This window comes from Acyrthosiphon pisum, chromosome X (genome assembly GCF_005508785.2).
Source record: "Acyrthosiphon pisum isolate AL4f chromosome X, pea_aphid_22Mar2018_4r6ur, whole genome shotgun sequence".
NCBI lineage: Eukaryota > Metazoa > Arthropoda > Insecta > Hemiptera > Aphididae > Acyrthosiphon > Acyrthosiphon pisum.
The window spans coordinates 15,364,456-15,383,031 of record NC_042493.1 but is presented as its reverse complement, the minus strand read 5'-3'; the positions used below and the strand labels follow the sequence as shown (position 1 = coordinate 15,383,031).

The following is an 18,576-nucleotide window of genomic DNA, read 5'->3' as shown; positions in this document are numbered from 1 at the left end:
ACCTTTTTTCCGATATCGGAACTTCTGACTACATCCAGCAACAGAAACCTGAATAAATTATTTGAGACTCAAGTGCAATTCCCTGGATTATAATATACAAGTAATTAGGTATAATATCATAAAATAGAACTCACTTGGGGCCAGTTTGGCGAATCCACCGGACCGGCGTCATCCAGCAGTTAAATACCATTTGGTCCATCTCTTCGGGTGTCGCTTCAGCGGCCGTTTGATCTCCATAAAATTGCATCCAAGTATGAGAAACCTGTTCACAAAGTGACTGTCTCAAGTCTTTCAGTCGGTAATCCACCAGCTCGTCACTAGGAGACAACTGACTGTCAATGCCGGCCACTATGCCCTGCTGGGTCTGGCACCAGTGCAAGACGCGTTCCGTTTTCCGTTCGGCGTTTAACAATTCTTGGGCGCGACTCTCGTTGCGGCAACTCTCTGCAGCCAGTACCTCGGCACGTCTAGCCTCCATGTCGTAAGCAGGATCTTCCAGTCGTCGCTGCCAGTCGTAGTGGTTACGTGTCTCACGTCTCGCCCGCCTCATGGCTCGGCGCTCACGTCGTTCGGTGGCCGAACGTCTCATGTAGCCCTTGAATCTCTTAAGCCTGAAAGATCCGTCCGCGTCATCGGCGTTGCTCACAGTGTTCATTCGATGTACGAATTCGTCGTCGCTGGTAATCACGCTGGACGCCTCGCTCAATGATGACATACCGGTAACCGGTGGGCGGCCACGGGCCACACCACGCGGCCCGCTTTTCCAACTGCCACTCTCGTAACCGACGGAATCTGAGTCAAACGAACTGTCTCCGTCCGTTTCGGCATCAATAGAACATTCGTACGACCATATGAATGGCGAAAAGTCACCGTATTGTTGTAACGCGTTTATTATGTTTGGCATGTCACCAGACCAACCATGCACTATACCACGGGACCCCACCAACATGCGCGCGGCTCGGTTGATCGACAATCTGCCAGGGTTAAACCGAACCATTGGCGGGTCATTCGGATGCGGGTGCATCGTGGCTATTATTACAATCAACAAGATCCAGTTGGAACAATCCTGGGCGGACAGCGTGTTCCGTAACCTTTGTATGGCGTCTACAGTCTCTGGGTCGTTAATTATCAAATGTTCCATTTGGAGAAATCGTTCGTTCAACATTTCCGCTATGTTGTTGGCATGCATGTCAAGTGATAGGCCCCGGTTTGGATCAAGCGGATCGCCGTGCATAAACTCGAGTTCTTCGTTTGGGTCCTCGAGGTTGGGCGGCACTAACAAAACGGTAAATAGTGGTGCGTAAAGCTCTTCCCCTCTTTCATATAATTCTAGCGGACCTTGACCTGCACCCCGGAGTAACCAGGGTCGTCCTTGTATGACACGAAGGCCGTATCGACGGCGGTAATCGTTTTCCCCCATTCGCACAAAGTCATCTAAGTATATCAAAGAGAATCTCTGTTGTCTACGTTCTCGCTCCTCGTCATCACCCCAAAGCTCATCATTACGGTGAAAAAATGGTATAGGCATACTTACTATGTCAGTGGTTGTGGCTGTTGTGGTGGTTGTGGGGGTTGCTGTTGTGGTGGTTGTGGTGGTTGCGGTTGTTGTGGTAATATTGGCGAAAGTCCTGGGCGGTAATCGGTGCAGTCCAGGAGGTAATCGGTGCAGTCCTGGTGGTGGCCGAAATGCTGATCTCTGTGGATCCTGGTTTACTAGTTGCTGTGGTAATATCCGGTACAGTCCGGGTGGAGGTCGATTCACTGCTGGTCTCGTCTGCAACGGAAGTAGTCCCGGTAGAGGCCTGTGCAACGAATATCGGTGTAGCCCAGGTGGTGGCCGATAATCGTTGTCTGGCCTTGGTAAAGGCCCCGTTGTCAACTCGTTTGTGCCTAATATAGTAATATGAAACTTTTTTATTTCGGTATCTAAATAAAATGCATTGCCAATGCGTAGTGGATAGTAGTGAGTAGTGGTGCCATCAGTATTAGTGGTGGCGACGGTGGCGGTATTTTTTTGTAATTAGTGACCGTGGTATCGAAGTTTAAAAATAATGTGCGATGAAATTTTCAACGCGAGCGCCTACGTGAATGAATGGCCGATATTTTGTTCGACGCCGTCGGTTGACAGATATGCGGGAAAGGCGTGCGTGGCTCGAGAACAGACCGTTGAAGATGGCGCGAAACAGCACTCTGGCGTAAGGTGAATATGGAAAATTGAAATTGATAACTAAAATCCACGAAAAGAAACGATACCGGAGTGTAATCGTAAAAATTACGATACGATCGAGTGACACGGCCCTTTCCAGCGTAAACGATCGTGGCCTGGCCAGAAATGAGCTATAAGATCACATTAGCGATTACATGCACTACAACTATGGAAAAAACTACATAATAAGATCATTGGCAAATTTTGAGGGGAAAAGTACGTACGAAAAAAAGAATGAGAGGAATGCACTAACTGCCTGTACAGCGCGGACGATTCGAATGACTCCTTCCTGACGGGCGACAGCAGTTCGCCGTGCTAGCGACACAGTCACAATCGAATTGTTCTATTGAAAATTTCGATATTATAATATAGTACAAACAGAAAATTCGATAGTCATAAAAATAACGAGCCCAGTCATAAAATCGATGAACGACGGATCATTGCAATTACAAATATTGTATTTAGATCCAAAAAATAATATATACATAACATAAATGTGTTAAAGCATTCGGTTTTTGTGTACAATGATCAAAACATTAAATATGACACACGAAATTGTGTCCGATTGTTTTAATGTAATCGTAATGTACAGGGCCGCATCGTTGGCTAGTAAGTTCATTTAAATTATCGAATTACATTCGATAGTAAACGAAAAAGAGAGATCGATAGTGACCGCCGAATGCCGATACACCGGTGCCGCCAACACACCCTGCCGTTACGGCCTCCGCCAACACCTCCATGCTAATCACACCACACCGGCGGGCGGTGCACTTCGATAACGATGATAATAATATAATAATTATCATGATAACAATAATATGATATATTACATTTGATGACAATTTTTGTCCATAATATTATTTTAACACTATTCCTGCGTTGTAACAAAGCACGACCAATTACATTGTTATCGCTGATGACTTGTCGCTAGCTGATTACTACGTTGTTATTTTCATATACATCGACGGCGGCGGTGGCAGTGACGACGAGATACTGTTTCAGTTGTATACCTAAACACGTATCGCGTCGTCGTAAAAAAACGAGTCGACCTTTAGTTTTCAGATAAACGCGCGTTAGTAATGTTGACGAACCAACGAACAAACAAATACAAACAAACATCCAGACGCGTGCACTCTAAACACGCTCCGGACGGATTATCGCCGGTCGCCTGCACAAAATGTTAGTTTTTTCCTTTACGGGTCGGCCTTGCGCACGTACCCAGTTTACACTTACATAACATGGCTTATGTTGACCGGTTTGTTTGTACGACTCGTCGTCGCTGTCGCCGTCGTCGCCGTCACCGTCGTCCTTGTCGGCGCGTATAGCAAATAAACAAACAACGATGTGATTGTTATTATCGCCGCGACGACGTACAAGATCATTATACTTGGACGTGACCGTCACGGAGTTTCTATTTAGATTTTACGCTCCGAACCGCGAAAGTGACCGCTCCGTGCTCGTCCTGTAATCTGCAGTTGTCGTAGGTAGTCCATATTATTATTATTCTGTCCATCAATCGGTATTCGGTGGTGATAAGAACGGAGTAACGAATAATAATAATAATAATAATAATAACAATAATAGTTAAGGTATGTAGGTCAACACCGTGATTGATAACAGTAGCGATTGATAACCACGTCGCCGACTCGACGGCAGCCGTGTTCCGTCGGACTGCGAACCTGATAAAGTCGGCGAGCGATTGGTATCTGATATCACATACACGCATACTTACACATTATATATATATAATATTTACATGGAATATTATGTACATCATAATATCGTACAATAATAATTATGAATAACGCCTAATATTGAAATATAACTAGTACGTTTGGCTGCGATGGCACGCGTATTAAACTCGTCGTCGACGTGATTATAATAATATTATATTGTCAGGTGCGTGCGTCTGCGTGTATGTGTGTGTGTGTCCATGTATATATGTGTGTGTGTGTGTGTGTGTGTGTGTGTGTGTGTCATAATTTAATTCGATCGTCTTAAGACTACGCCAGGTACAAGACGTGTACAACGCCCGAAACGTCTTGGACTGCGGGTTTTGTGTCCGTTTTCAGCACGTAGAATATCCTTCGGCCAACAGTTTACGACTTCAGCGGCGGCGGAGGGTCTTGTTAGCACGACGTTGACCTGGTGGTGCAGCGTTCGCTCGCTGGCTCGTCCATGGACTTTGGATCGGACTTGTTGTGCCGGTTTAACGCGCACGTGTACACCCGAACTGGCGGTGGACGCGGTGGCACCTGTCGCGATAACGAAGTAAAGAACAAACGGATGTAACCGATAGTGAAAATTACTCATCACACTTCACCTAAAATACGGCAGTAATAATCGAATTACGCGTCGATTGCAATACCCTACGGTTTTCTTTCTGATCTGTATTTTTCGGGCGCATTGTTGCGGTCTCCGGTACGTCCGAGCACAGGTAAGCAATTATTCAAAATAATATTGTAATATGTGACCTCCTTCCGAGTATTACAAAGCCTACATGATCACACGAAAAATAAACCTTCAATCTGAACATTTTTGGACTTGGTTTGCATTCTCAATTGCAATTCAGTTCAACTTTTAGGGCCGTTCTTACGATGCCGGTTTAAGTTAAGGCCGAATTCTGCCGATAATAAAATCTGTTATCAGTCAGTTAGTGTTAACCGACATTTTACCGGACATTGTAAGAACAGCCCTTAATGTTGGCTGATTACTCTCCACTTTCCCACATAGGTACTTTACTTTGCGTTACTCATTTTTCCCTTGACCAATTATTATAATTAAACAGCTCCGTGGTTCCATGTAGTATACCATGATCTATTGAATAGAGTATTGTACTGTGTGGCTTTGTTAACCCGTCGTTGGTGACACTATGAGCATTTCGCTCACATAACTGTTATTTTGGGAACCATTGGCTTCAAATTATTTTGCTTATATCGATATTTTTAGTATGCTCATACAAGTTACTTATGGAAATAAATAACTAATCTATATAATATAAACTTTCCGTCTTATTACCATCAAATGTCGACGGTTACCAGTCCAGTATTTGCTCGCCGGGGATCGGCGGTCCGACAACGGCCAGTTATTTTAGCCAAGACATACCAATATTTCTTCCATCATACCGATCGACCTAGTAATGCGATAATAGTTTTTAAAACTGATTTAGATTCGCTGTAATGTCTACTTATAGATTAGTCAGTCCACTTTTCCCAATTATTTCACCCTTCCAAAAATAATTAAATGTGAGCGAAACACTAACACGTCACTAATGATATGAAAATATTAACGTCACCAACGACGGGTTAAAAAAAAAAAAAACCATTAGTGTGTATTTTACAGTGCCTACTGACTGTCATGGATTATTTCTTCTTCGGTGCAAGTTGGTAGCTCATGTTCAAAAACTACAAATAACAAAATCAAGTCATTAAGATGATGATTTCACCAGGAGGTGGTGGCGGACACCAGTCGTCAGCCGCTGCTGCAGCCGCGGCAGCTGCTGCGGCTGCAGCTGCAGCATCCTCTGCAGCAGCAGCGGCTGCCTCTTCATCTTCCTCAGCTGCAAGTAGCTTTCTGCACTTAGGTGATGTGGTGTCGCTGTACTCAGAAGGCAGTGTGTCAGGATTCTTGAGCACCTTGGGGTGATTACAATATACCACATTTTAGTACCTACCCATTATATTTTTGTACATTGTAAAGACATTTTTTTTTTTCATTAATAGTCTGGTGGATGATAGAGCTGTTGTTTGTCCTGAGGCCGGTGACTTAAACAACCCACCAAAAAAGTTCCGAGGTTTGTCTTTATATGTCTATTATAGTATAGTAAATAGAAATACTATAATATTTTTGACTTATGAGTGAAATTTATGTGTATTTTTTCTAATATTTTTCCTTCAGACTGCCTCTTTATGATGTGCCCAATGAATCGGTATTCGGCACAAAAACAATTTTGGAAGGCAGCAAAGCAACAACAGCTGCAGCAGCATCAGCGTTTAAGTGGCAATGGATTTCCACCCGGGGTAGGACCATTAGGACCATCTGCAACAGTAGGGCCTCCGATAGCCACAGATACTGTTTTAATCAAGCGTCTACATGTAAGTATCTTTTACACATTTAATATATTTTTTATTAGTAGGTATTAGTATGAATAAAATATTACTATTATACCTACTACACATAAGCTATAATTATAGATTGGATTATTGTATATGTTGGCACATAGTGAATAATGGCATTTTTATTAATTACATTTCTTACTGGTACTGATTTAAATTCATATATATTATATATGTCAGAAAATCCATGTTGTACATACAATTATATAAACTACCATGATTCTGCGGGGAAACATTAAATAAAAAATTGTTAAGTATGACATACATAGTACTATACATATTAGTATAATATCTAGAACGTTTTATCAATTTTATGAAGTGCTACATTATTATACTTAAAAAATTACTGGAGGGTTGTAAAACATCTAAATAAAATCAAAGATTATATACTTTGCATATTCTTTACTGTATTTAATATCAAATTTAAACTACTATGCTTTTGTAGCATGCTGCTGAGATAGAGAAGCGCCAGAATGAGTCAGAGAACCGAAAACTATTGGGAACTGTAATCCAGTATGGCACTGTTGTACAGGTATGTAATTTATTTCAACTTTTAGTATTTTTTTTTAAAACCATTCTACCTGTTACAGCTTCTACATTTAAAATCCAATAAATACTTGACTGTAAACAAGCGCCTGCCTGCCCTGTTGGAAAAAAATGCCATGCGTGTTTACCTTGATGCAAATGGCAATGAGGGCTCGTGGTGGTATGTGATGCCGTTTTATAAGCTGCGTTCTACCGGTGATAATGTTGTTCTCGGAGATAAGGTCACCATGGTGCCGGCCTGTGTTGGCGGTGGTGGCGCATCACTCGGTACACCTGGTTTGGGAGGTGCCATGGGTGGTACAATGGGATTTGGCTTCGGTGGAGGCAGTGGATTTGGTGGAGGAGGAGGATTCGGTGGCGTTGGATCATTTGGCGGTAGCAGCTTTGGAGGTGGTGGCTACTATAATCATCAACAACAACAAGTTGCATTGCATGTTGCTGGAAATTATGAGCTTCCTGACAATCCGGGTTGCAAAGAGGTCAGTAATATTTTTATCTCCATATTATGTTCACACAGAATATAATAATCATATAAATAAATGTACCGCACTTTCCTCACCCCTCATCTATTAGAAACAGAAATGTACATTGAGTGAGTGAGATGGATAAAGTTGGGGACAATCACGAAGGAAATAATAATTATTAATTATATTTCATTCATGCCATGAAATTATTGTAATTTAAAGATCATAAAACCAAGCCTGGGCATAAACGCGTTAAAAAGGTAAAAGTTAAGTTAATTTTAACTTTTAACTTAACTTTTTTAAATTTAATTTTTAACTTAACTTATTTTAATTGATATTAACTTAATAAATAACGAGTTACTTTTAATCAAATTCAAGTTAAGTTAATTTATAAATAATTAAATAATAAAACTAAAAATTATTATTGATATTTCATAACCATTTACTAGAATAGAGAATTACAAATATAGTTAAATCAATTTCTTAAATAAATATTTTACTGAAGTACCTATAAAGTTGGCTATATTCTCTAACAGTTTTAGACTTTTAGTACCCTGAAAAAGTATTCAGAGTTTAAAATTAAGTACATTCTTAAATACCATGTTATTTTTATTTAATAATTTTAAAAAAATGTATAGTACTTATCTGTATTAGTGTATTAATAAATCAAAAGGTTGTATTTGTTTTGGCATTTTCCATTTTGTATTTTTTTCATACCTACTTCATAATTCTATTAATTCAGTACCCATGTATAGAAAAGCTATTGGCTATATCCTGTGTTCAATAATATTTATGATTTTTATTATTTAAACCATATTACTGGGTATTTATAAAGATATTATAAAAAAAATAAAATGATAACTTAATTTAAGTTAATTGAAAATTTTCATATAACTTTTAACTTAACTGAGTTAAAAAAAAAAATTAGGTTAACTTTTAACTACTAACTGAGTTAAAATGTTTTACATTAACTTAACTTAACTCAGTTAAAAATTATCATTAACTTGCCCTGGCTTGCATAAAACTAATAAGTAGTGATAATCATCATTGATATTTGATAGCATAAATAATTTTCATTTCAAATTGATCATGGAATAATTTGAGTATTCAATTATTTACTCCATGGTTATCCCTACTGCTTTTATCTCTATCATCAATGTCGGTTTCACGATTTCTCTCTCTAAGCACAGTCTATTTATTTATATGACTATGATTATGTTCCCTTAATTAATTAATCTTTTTATGTAATTACTGTTACTGTTAAATTCATATGTTATTACTTATTATACACTTGGAGTTTTGTAATACATTATGAATTAATAAAAAAAAATTTCAAACAATGAAGATGATTTTATTTTTTTTATATTCAACTTTTAACTTTAAATTAAAAATGTCATAGTAAATTAATATATTCTAATTATTTTATCTAAAACTATAAACTTTTATCAATCCTTAATTGTTTAAAATCTTGCTTACAATGACATAAGCTAAACCAAATAGGTACCTTTAAATAAATAATAATACATTTTGAAATAAACAATAAAATTATAATTTTTTAATTTGTTGAGATAATAAAAAATACTACTCAGTAAAAAAAAAAATTGGTTACCTATGCGTTATCTATTACAATCAGCATTTATAAAATATATTATTATATTATAAATTAACTTACATATTTTCATGATACAATTAGTTATGAATATATAAAATATTATAATGTTATGGAACTCAGGTAAATGTTGTCAACGCTGCCACAGGCTCGTCCATCCATCATCATGTTCAACACGGTAACAATCAACAGATTCAACAGTATCAACAGCAGTCATGGAAGGTAACTTTATTCATGGAGCACCGCGACAATCAAGACGATGTGTTGAAAGGAGGAGATGTTCTGCGATTATTTCATGCTGAACAGGAAAAGTTCCTTACAATGGATGAATATAAAAGACAACAACATGTATTTTTACGAACGACTGGACGGACTTCAGCCACGGCGGCAACGTCAAGCAAAGCACTTTGGGAAGTTGAAGTAAGTTATTGTCAATGATTATTACCACTATTTGTTTCAATATTAATTAATTTATTTATAAATTAACATTATTCGAATCTTAACTTGAGTGATTTAAGATAAAAATAGATAAATATAACATAAAACTTAAACAATATTTACAAGATAAAAAAATGTGGTGTTGCTACAAAAAATCATTGGTTGGTATTAGTTGAAGACTTAAGTACTAGAGGCATTTTTAGCGAAGTTGGACTGACTCGTTGGTAAGTGAAAGGCTTCCTGGAGCCTAGTGTTGCTGATTAGATACAAAGTATTACGTCTTAGCCGACAATATTTTGGCTCTTTTTGAGCTATTTATAGGCATAAAGAAAATTTTCGATTTTTACGTGGATTTTTTTTAAATTATAGTCTAGTTAAATTTGTTGTAACTGAAATTTAAAAAAAAAATTCAGTAAATTTACAATATTTTTTTTATGAACATTGAAGTTTTGAAAATAAGTGAAATTTTGACAATATTCATCAAAGTCACGAAGTATTACAAATTATTTCGAGTTAGATATTCATAAGAAATTTTCTATTTATATTAAAAAATTTTTAATTTATCATAAGTTTTCCTACTTCAAACAAACAAAAAGTTTAATAGAAAGTCAAATAAGCGTTTGAAGTTCAAATTTTATTGATATTGAATATTCACTTGTAAATTAATTAATTCTCATCGAAAGATTTTCTTATTTCAATTCAAAAACAAATAATTGTATATACTTGATATTTTCACCAAATGAATATTTTATAATTTTTCATAGATGTAATTTAAAAAATATTTTTACTCGTTTTAGCTATTTATAGATGTTTAAAAATTTAAATTTTAGATTCTGAGTGGAACTATGAATGTACTTATTGATTTTACAATGATGTATGTTTTTAATTTTTAATTTTGTGTCTATCATCACCTTTTAGGACAGTATAAATTCTTAAATTTTCTCCAACAGCATTTTTTCTGATGGAAAGTTAATTTAGTTGGGCTGGGACTTGATTGAGCATAAAACACCTTTTTTGCGACACGATTGAGCATAAAAAACTCTCAGAGTCCATTTTCAATTTTGAACTGTATTATATAAAAATATTTATTTAAATAATTATAATGATTCAAAATATAACATGGCAAAAAAATATCATGTTTTCATAGTCAATATGTAATATACCTAGTCACATTATTCAAAATATTTATAAATCAACAATAGTCTCAATAGTAGTCCGGAACTAATTTATTAATTGTTAACATTGTCGATAAAGCTGACGGGCTCGGCTCACGGCACGCGTCAGATATCATAATAATTGGTGTAATAATACGTGAAAATAATAAATTACAAAATTTTGGCAACGTGAATTTGGCAGTCTTGTAAAGAATACTTTTATTTTGTATTCGGAATACATATTCGAATATTAAATGAGTATTTAGTTATTCAGAATACGTACTTGAATAGTTCTTAAAACATAGATTCAGAATACATATTCGAATACTTTAAAAAGTATTCGAATACTATTAGAATACTTTTTTTCACAACTAGTTTCGCAGTTTTTGAATGGTTGGTAATTAACATTTATTAATTAATAATTAAAAATACATCGTAATCATAAGTTATTTATACATTTTTACCACTACTAACCTAACCTAACCTAACGGGTCATTCGGGATACAACACGCATTGGTATTTATCAAATAATCATATCATGGGCCAATATTATATTTCGTTCAATGAATAAAATGTTCATGATTTATAATATTATGTCTTGTCACAAATTTAAAACTATTTTTCTAGATTGGAAAAAAGTATTTTTTTAATGAATAAAAAATACAAATAAAAGTATTCAGAATACGTGTTTGAATACTTTTTGAAAAAAGTATTTAAAATAGTATTCGAATACAAAAAAAGTATTAAAATACTTTTATTCGAATACTTTACAAGACTGGAATTTGGCAACATCGCATAAAATATTCTATGCTCAATCGCGTTGCTAAAAAAGTCTGTATGCTCAATCGTGCTTTACCGTTAAGTTGGGACTTTGGGGGGTTAAAATTAAAAATTTCCCAGTAGATTTCAAAAGTGTCGTGAAAAACAAAAAAAAAAAATAAGGAAAAACGAGAATTTTACGCAAATTAGGTTTTCGACCAAATTGATTTTGGTTTTTGGTGCAACTACAAAACAAATAACCGTAGAAACATTCAATTTTCACTCTATGTTTATATTAGCATTTTCTATGCGCCATACATTTTTCAAAATATTTTGAGTTGTTTTATGCTGTTTACGGATATTTTCAGTTTTAAAATTGTTTTAGAAGTTCATAGTTCATTAGAATGTTCATACTTTTTTTTCGTTGGGTCGAATAGCTTGAAAATATAATACAAAGTTCCTTGTACGCTGTAATAATAGCAGATGAAAAATATTAAAGATACATGTACTTACAAAAAATCTAAGAAAATTATTTAATCACAATTTTTGTATAGATATCTAAGCAAAAAATAACGATTTTTGTTATCTGTAAAATAAATTACTTTAATAGAAAAAATATCATAAAATATTATTAGTTATATAGGCTGAGAGACCGTCATCGCGCAGAATCGTATACAGAATCGTATTTCGTATACAACGATTTTATTCTAGACACCTACAAATGTTGAGCAGAGCAGTACTCACTCTCACATTTTTCATGTGGATTTCCATAAAAATAATAAATCATAATTTCATATTATACTGCATTTTTTAGATGTTTCTAGTGCATCTGTACACATATATTTAATAATTTTTTTGACAATAATATAGTTCGAGCGCCTTGTTTTTTAGGTAGGTACTTAACAACTAATTGAAGCATATTATAATATTATTTTTATCTAAACTCTTATGAAAATTAAAACACAGTTATTAACATCTGTGTTAAAAATAATTTATTATTACGATTTATAACTTGGGGTCCTCATTTTTCAACTAGTATACACACTTAAAATCTGAAATTTCTAGTAATCGACCTCTATTTATTAAACTGTTCATATTATGTAAAATTTGATGTTAATTACGATAAAATAATATGCTTATATTATATTATATAGATTTCTTAGTATATCGCGATTAACTGATTGGGAACCTCTGATTAAGAGAAACGACAGATTTTAATAAAACCATTGATATAATATACTTCGCTCTTTTAATAGGAGGTCGGAGGTGAACCCCGAGTAACCATTATGTATATTATGTAAATCAATATTAATGTTTTCTATGATAACATTACTTTAATAAATATAGTATTACAACTAATTTAATATACAATACATTATATATTATTTATCATTTTAATTATAAAACATAAGTATAATAGTATTATGATTTATGTTAACTATAAATTGCAATGTAGACCAGTGATAGGAAAACTATGGCCCGCAGGACAAATTTGACCCACGACTGAACTGAAGGGGATCGCAGCGCACGTATTTTTCCTACGTTTTAGACTAATAAGAGGTGGTAAATTACACGTACTTCGGAATGTCTGATTTTAATTTCTTATACATGTATGAATTCTTTGACAAAATATCCAGGCTTTTTAGGTAGTCAAATTTAAATTTTAAATTTTTAAGGCCAATTAAATTAAGATTTTTTTCGAAAATCCCATAAAGAATTGCATTACGTTTGTATATTTTTTGGGCACATCTGATTTTAAATCAAAAAAGTGATTCCTAAAGAACATAGTCTAGACATTTATAAATTCAATCATTTTTTCAAAATCAAAATCAAACTTCTGGTAGTATTTTTAATTTAATACCGATTTTAATAGTGTTTATTGTTCTGCAAACTAAAATATAATATTCATTTTTCGCCGAAGTATGGACATGTGTGTGCGCGTACCAGAATTGCATCCGTTGGCGGTTGCCCAACGCGGCATTACAGCGATTCTCGGAAACACACACTAATGTTCATTTACTTCTCACACTTAGACATAGCCCAAATGTTCATGTCATGTGAATTGCCTAAATATTACTCCTTAAAACATTATAAGCTTGCCATCCTTAATGTGGCCCGCGATCTATAATTTTAGATTGTAAAGAAAAATAAACATGTTACAAAAAACATAAAATGTATGCCGTATTTATCCCGCTGTACTTTTTTATTTAAATTTTTTTACTGTTAAAAAATGTTGAGTATCCCTGTTATAGACGTTGTAAAATTATCTCATATGAGCCACTATATCATGCAGGTTCCTACATAGTCGGTTAAGTCCATGTGGTTAAAATCATTTTAATACGGTTCTGATTATTGTCTGCTTTTACAATTACGTGACTCTTTATAATCTACATTCTACATTATATGATTTATCTTAATATAGTTCTTTATCGTAAAAGTGTCACTTGAGTAATTTGTCAATATGAATACGATAACTCAGTTCATGCATGACTGTGTATGTCATATATGTATATATAATATTATAGATTACAGACATTATTATCATTTTGGCAGAATGTATAATACTGGCATTAGACCTGGTAGTGGCGATGTGTTGTTTTTACACGAAGGACTGTCTCCTTCATTTATTTTGTATGAATATTTTATTTCTTTATGTTCTTTTAAAATTAATATTTTTATTACATATTATTTAATTAAATACAGACATCATTGTCACTAGGGTACCGAAGTTCTATTTTCTCCTTATTATGTTTAATTGTATTTAAATAGTATTTAAGCAATACTTAAGTAATAATGCAATTTTTTTTTTACATAGGTAGTACAGCATGACCCTTGTCGTGGTGGTGCTGGCCATTGGAACTGTCTATTTCGGTTTAAGCACCTTGCAACGGGCCACTATCTAGCTGCTGAAATAGACGACGATGAAACTATGGATCAAATGCGATCAAAACTCAGAGGTTCTTAAATTTTGTTTTTATTTCTATCGGTTTATTTGTTAAATATTTAATTCTCTCTGTGGTGATTTATGCACATAGATGTTCATGGTGGACCTGTATATCACTTGGTGTCAGTGCCGCATTCCAATGAGATATCTTCATTATTTGAACTTGACCCTACAACGCTGTATCAGGGCCGAAGCGGTCAAAGTAGGATGGCTGCACGTCAACTTCAATCGGGTGGCACTCCGGCATATGGTGGATCATCCGGAACGCAAGCAATTTCAGGTTATGGTGGTGGTTACGCCACTACAACAATGGCTGCAATTCAACATCATCAACCAGCGAACTTAGACTCAGTAGTGCCGCAGTCGTCATATGTTCGTCTCCATCATTTGTGTACCAATACGTGGGTCCACAGCACTTCGATTCCCATTGACAAGGATGAAGATAAGCCAGTCATGTCCAAAGTAACTAATGTTTTTTATTTTAACTATAATTTTTTTGTAATTACTATAATGAAAAATATTTCACTTGATTAAAAAAGGTTGGATGTGCTCCAGTCAAGGATGACAAAGAGGCATTTGCCCTGATACCAGTATCCCCATCCGAGGTACGAGATTTGGACTTTGCCAATGACGCATGTAAAGTGTTGGCATGTAACAGTGCTAAGTTATTAGAACACGGCTCGATATCAGCTAATGAAAGACGGTAAGTATTTTTTAAAAAAAATATTCAATAATAACAATAGTTTTGTTACTGTTATAACTGTACTTGCCTGTTTGTTTCTCTCTGAAAATAAAGGGCCGTCACAACGCTGCTTCAGGACATTGTGTACTTTGTAGCTGATATGGAAAATGAACAAAACAAATCAGAAGCATTGGAATTAGTGGTAGCGAATCCAAACAGGTAGTTTTTTTATTAATTTGTCTTATAAGTATATTATATGCTGTTATTACAAAAATTATTATTATAAATAGAGACAGACAAAAATTGCTCCGCGAACAAGACATACTCAAGCAACTCTTCAAGATACTACAAGCTCCATTTGTCATGGATAATGTCATAAACTCTAATAGTGGAGGAAACAACAGTGGAAGTGGTGGTGTACGAGAAGGTTGTGGTGGAGTAGCTGCAGCCGTACTAATAACAACAACAGAACCTCCAGATGGAGATAATCAAAAATATGCAGCTGCGTACAAATATATGTTCCGGCTATGTTATCGAATACTACGACTTAGTCAGCATGATTATAGGAAAAATCAGGTATTGCCTACTTTCCTATTATACATGATACATATTAATCATTATACTATGTTAGGTATTATTTATTTGTGTACCAGAAACAGGCTTGCGCCAATAATTTAACAGATAAATATTGTAATATTGTATAATAATTTACAAAGTTATTATAACATGTTCAATTATAAACTATATCATATATAAAATATATATATATTTGATTATATTATCCTACAGTTATAACACCGTTGAATAAATATTGTAATTAAAATAAAATTTACAGGAATACATAGCCAAACATTTTGGGTTCATGCAAAAACAAATAGGTCTTGACATCCTTGCCGAGGACACAATAACAGCGCTATTGCACAATAACCGAAAACTGCTAGAAAAACACATCACAGCTGCTGAAATCGAGACTTTTGTTGGCCTAGTACGTTTAAAAAATGGTGGCGGAGGAGGATTCAGTCAGTCAGCACCCAGATTCCTTGATTACCTAAGTGATTTATGCATATCTAATAAGAAGGCCATTGCCATCACACAGGAACTAATCTGTAAAAGTGTACTGTTAAGTGGTTCTCGGGACATTCTGATAGAAACCCGGTAAGTACTTAATATTTAATAATGTAATTGTGTTCATTTTTGTTTAATATTTCTGTTTAATATTCTTCATACCAAAGAATGATGAAGCAATTGCTGCAGCGTCAACGCAGCAAAGGCGGAACAGCTCCTCCATTGAATATCCACGAACTGACTGACATTGATTTTTCGGATTCTGACTTAAATGATGACCAAGTGGTCATGTTATCTTGGAACAATGGAAAGGTTGGTTTACTAGATTTTTAAAGCTACAAAAACTAGTGACAAACAATAATAATGGATTTATATAAATGCATATTTATATTGAAAACAGAATTCCAAATCATTGGTTGCCCTATCAGCAGAGGCCCGTCGCTGGCAGTTACAGCAACTACAGCACCTGCACCAACATAACAAAGCTGGTGCGGCTGCTACAGCGGCATCAAAAAACTGCAATGGTTATGACGATTGGCATCTACTTGAATACTACCGACATCAATTGGACCTATTCTCAAATATGTGCCTAAACCGTCAATACTTGGCACTGAACAATCTTTCACCGCACCTAGACATTGACTTGATACTTAAGTGTGTATAATATTATATAGTTTATCACATCATAGTTGTCTTTTGGTTAACTAATGCAACAGTATATAGTTCATTTCAAATACAGTTAGATTAAATGTAATTAACTTTTCAAAAATATATATTTTTATTATTAATTTTCTTTAAGATGATGTCTGCGCTCTATTTGTTTTCTCTCTCCGACCCACATGTAACATACCAATTTTTCATTCAGTAGAACAAACCTTATATTGTTACATTTAATATTATACTGAATCCATCTATCATCAAACTTTAAATTAAGAACATTATCTGTGTTCCTTCTATGTTAGCTATTTTATGATATTTTATTTTTCCTTAGTTATGAATATGTTAATTATTATTACTATTTAAAAATGATTATAGGTGAAATCACTCTAATATTAAAAGTAACAACATTAAGTTGGTTCTGCTGAATTTAATTTTGTTATGCTGCGCGTGAGTCTGAGAGAGAAAACAAATGGTGAGAAGACATCCTCTTAATGCAGCATGAGGAAATAATAAGCTGAAAAATAAAAGTCACTTAGTTATGTTATTTTTTTTTAACATTAAACATTTTCTTCAAAAACACAAGACTAAAAACAATGCTTTACACATTTTTTTGAATATTATTTCATTCTTGAGTTGTTAATAGATGTGAGACATAATTAATTATTGTTATTACAATATTAATTTTTACTAATGATTAAATGATTTATACTTGATTAGGTTTTAATTTTGTCAGTGTTAAGTTATTTTTTTACGATTTCTGAAAACTGCATACAAAATTAATTATAACTGAACATTTTTTAAATGTAAAAACAGTTATAGGTTAATTTGTTGTTGAATTATGTTTCCAAAGTAAACATTTTATAACCGATTCTGAATTTTTTTATCCATATTATATCACTATTAACTTATAATTTATGAAAGTACACTTTAGCTTAAGATATGATTTCCAAATAAGTGTATTTTTTACTATATACTATATATTTTTGTATATTAATTTTTTCACATAATAATACACTATGACTACATTGAATTATATTATAATAATGTAATTATTTTTACATTAACAGATGTATGGCCGATGAAAATGTCCGTTATGATTTACGTGCTTCATTTTGTCGGCTAATGTTGCACTTGCATGTAGATCGTGACCCTCAAGAACCTGTCACTCCTGTCAAATACGCCAGACTGTGGTCCGAGATCCCGTTAAAAATAAGCATTGATGAGTGAGTAATTTAAGACGATTTTATCATGTATAATGATAATAATAATAATGGTCGAGTATAAAAATTATTGTACAATTGTCACAGCTATGATAACAATAGGCGGTTAAACAATGATACGGCCGCTGCTCAACAAGTACGCACCAGGTTCAGCTCTACCATAGCATTCGTTGAAGACTATTTGTTCAACGTTGTTGCAAAAATGTGGAATTTTCAGGATGCTCAACAAAACAAGTTAACTTTTGAGGTTAGTGTTACTTTATCTATTGAATATTAATTATAAAACCCTAGCGTTAGAACCAGGGGCGTGCTCAGCTTTTTCTAATGGGGGGGGGGGGGGGGATAAACTGTATCTTTTTTTGTTTATTGTCATATACACAAAATGTTCTTATTTATTGATATTTTAGAAGTAGGTTGATATATATTATATTATGATATAATACTAGATATAGAGCTAAACATACTCAAAATTAACATTTTATAAAATATTTTATTTTATATAATCGGACATAAAAAAGTATAGATCTAAAGACCTAAAGTATAAGTTCAAGTTTTCTTGGCTTCATAGACATTTCATCCAAGACTTCATCTGGAGTAATGCTAATATCTTTATGTACTGCCAACAACGTTAATCCATTCAAACGGTCCTAAAATAAAATGCAAGTAAATATTGAATGTCGGTTAAACTAATAAGTTAAAGAGTATTGTACTTCA

At 34.2% G+C, this 18,576-nt stretch overlaps 2 protein-coding genes across 3 annotated transcripts in view; one reads left to right on the top strand and one right to left on the bottom strand.

The window, feature by feature from the left end:
* The window catches only part of LOC100572947, a 37,785-nt gene extending 34,006 nt beyond the window's left edge, over positions 1-3,779 (bottom strand). Inside the window, exons 1-2 of the mRNA XM_029485967.1 lie at positions 3,440-3,779; positions 135-1,890 (exon numbers count right to left, since the gene is read on the bottom strand). Of these exons, the coding sequence (XP_029341827.1) occupies positions 135-1,890; positions 3,440-3,446 (1,763 nt within the window). The 5' untranslated portion in view covers positions 3,447-3,779. The remainder of the gene's footprint in view (positions 1-134; positions 1,891-3,439) is intronic.
* A 108-nt stretch (positions 3,780-3,887) lies between these two features.
* Positions 3,888-18,576, top strand: part of LOC100163622 (inositol 1,4,5-trisphosphate receptor) — a 35,646-nt gene continuing 20,957 nt past the window's right edge. Inside the window, exons 1-17 of one of the 2 annotated variants that reach the window (XM_001947309.5) lie at positions 3,888-4,643; positions 5,549-5,847; positions 5,929-5,999; positions 6,104-6,300; positions 6,767-6,853; positions 6,912-7,346; positions 9,064-9,360; positions 14,107-14,248; positions 14,327-14,697; positions 14,775-14,938; positions 15,032-15,136; positions 15,208-15,493; positions 15,753-16,072; positions 16,150-16,294; positions 16,383-16,636; positions 17,710-17,865; positions 17,950-18,109. In XM_001947309.5, the coding sequence (XP_001947344.2) occupies positions 5,639-5,847; positions 5,929-5,999; positions 6,104-6,300; positions 6,767-6,853; positions 6,912-7,346; positions 9,064-9,360; positions 14,107-14,248; positions 14,327-14,697; positions 14,775-14,938; positions 15,032-15,136; positions 15,208-15,493; positions 15,753-16,072; positions 16,150-16,294; positions 16,383-16,636; positions 17,710-17,865; positions 17,950-18,109 (3,399 nt within the window). In that variant the 5' untranslated portion in view covers positions 3,888-4,643; positions 5,549-5,638. Of the gene's footprint in view, positions 4,644-5,534; positions 5,848-5,928; positions 6,000-6,103; positions 6,301-6,766; positions 6,854-6,911; positions 7,347-9,063; positions 9,361-14,106; positions 14,249-14,326; positions 14,698-14,774; positions 14,939-15,031; positions 15,137-15,207; positions 15,494-15,752; positions 16,073-16,149; positions 16,295-16,382; positions 16,637-17,709; positions 17,866-17,949; positions 18,110-18,576 lie in introns of both variants that reach the window. The other variant, XM_008187544.3, reaches the window with a different exon arrangement.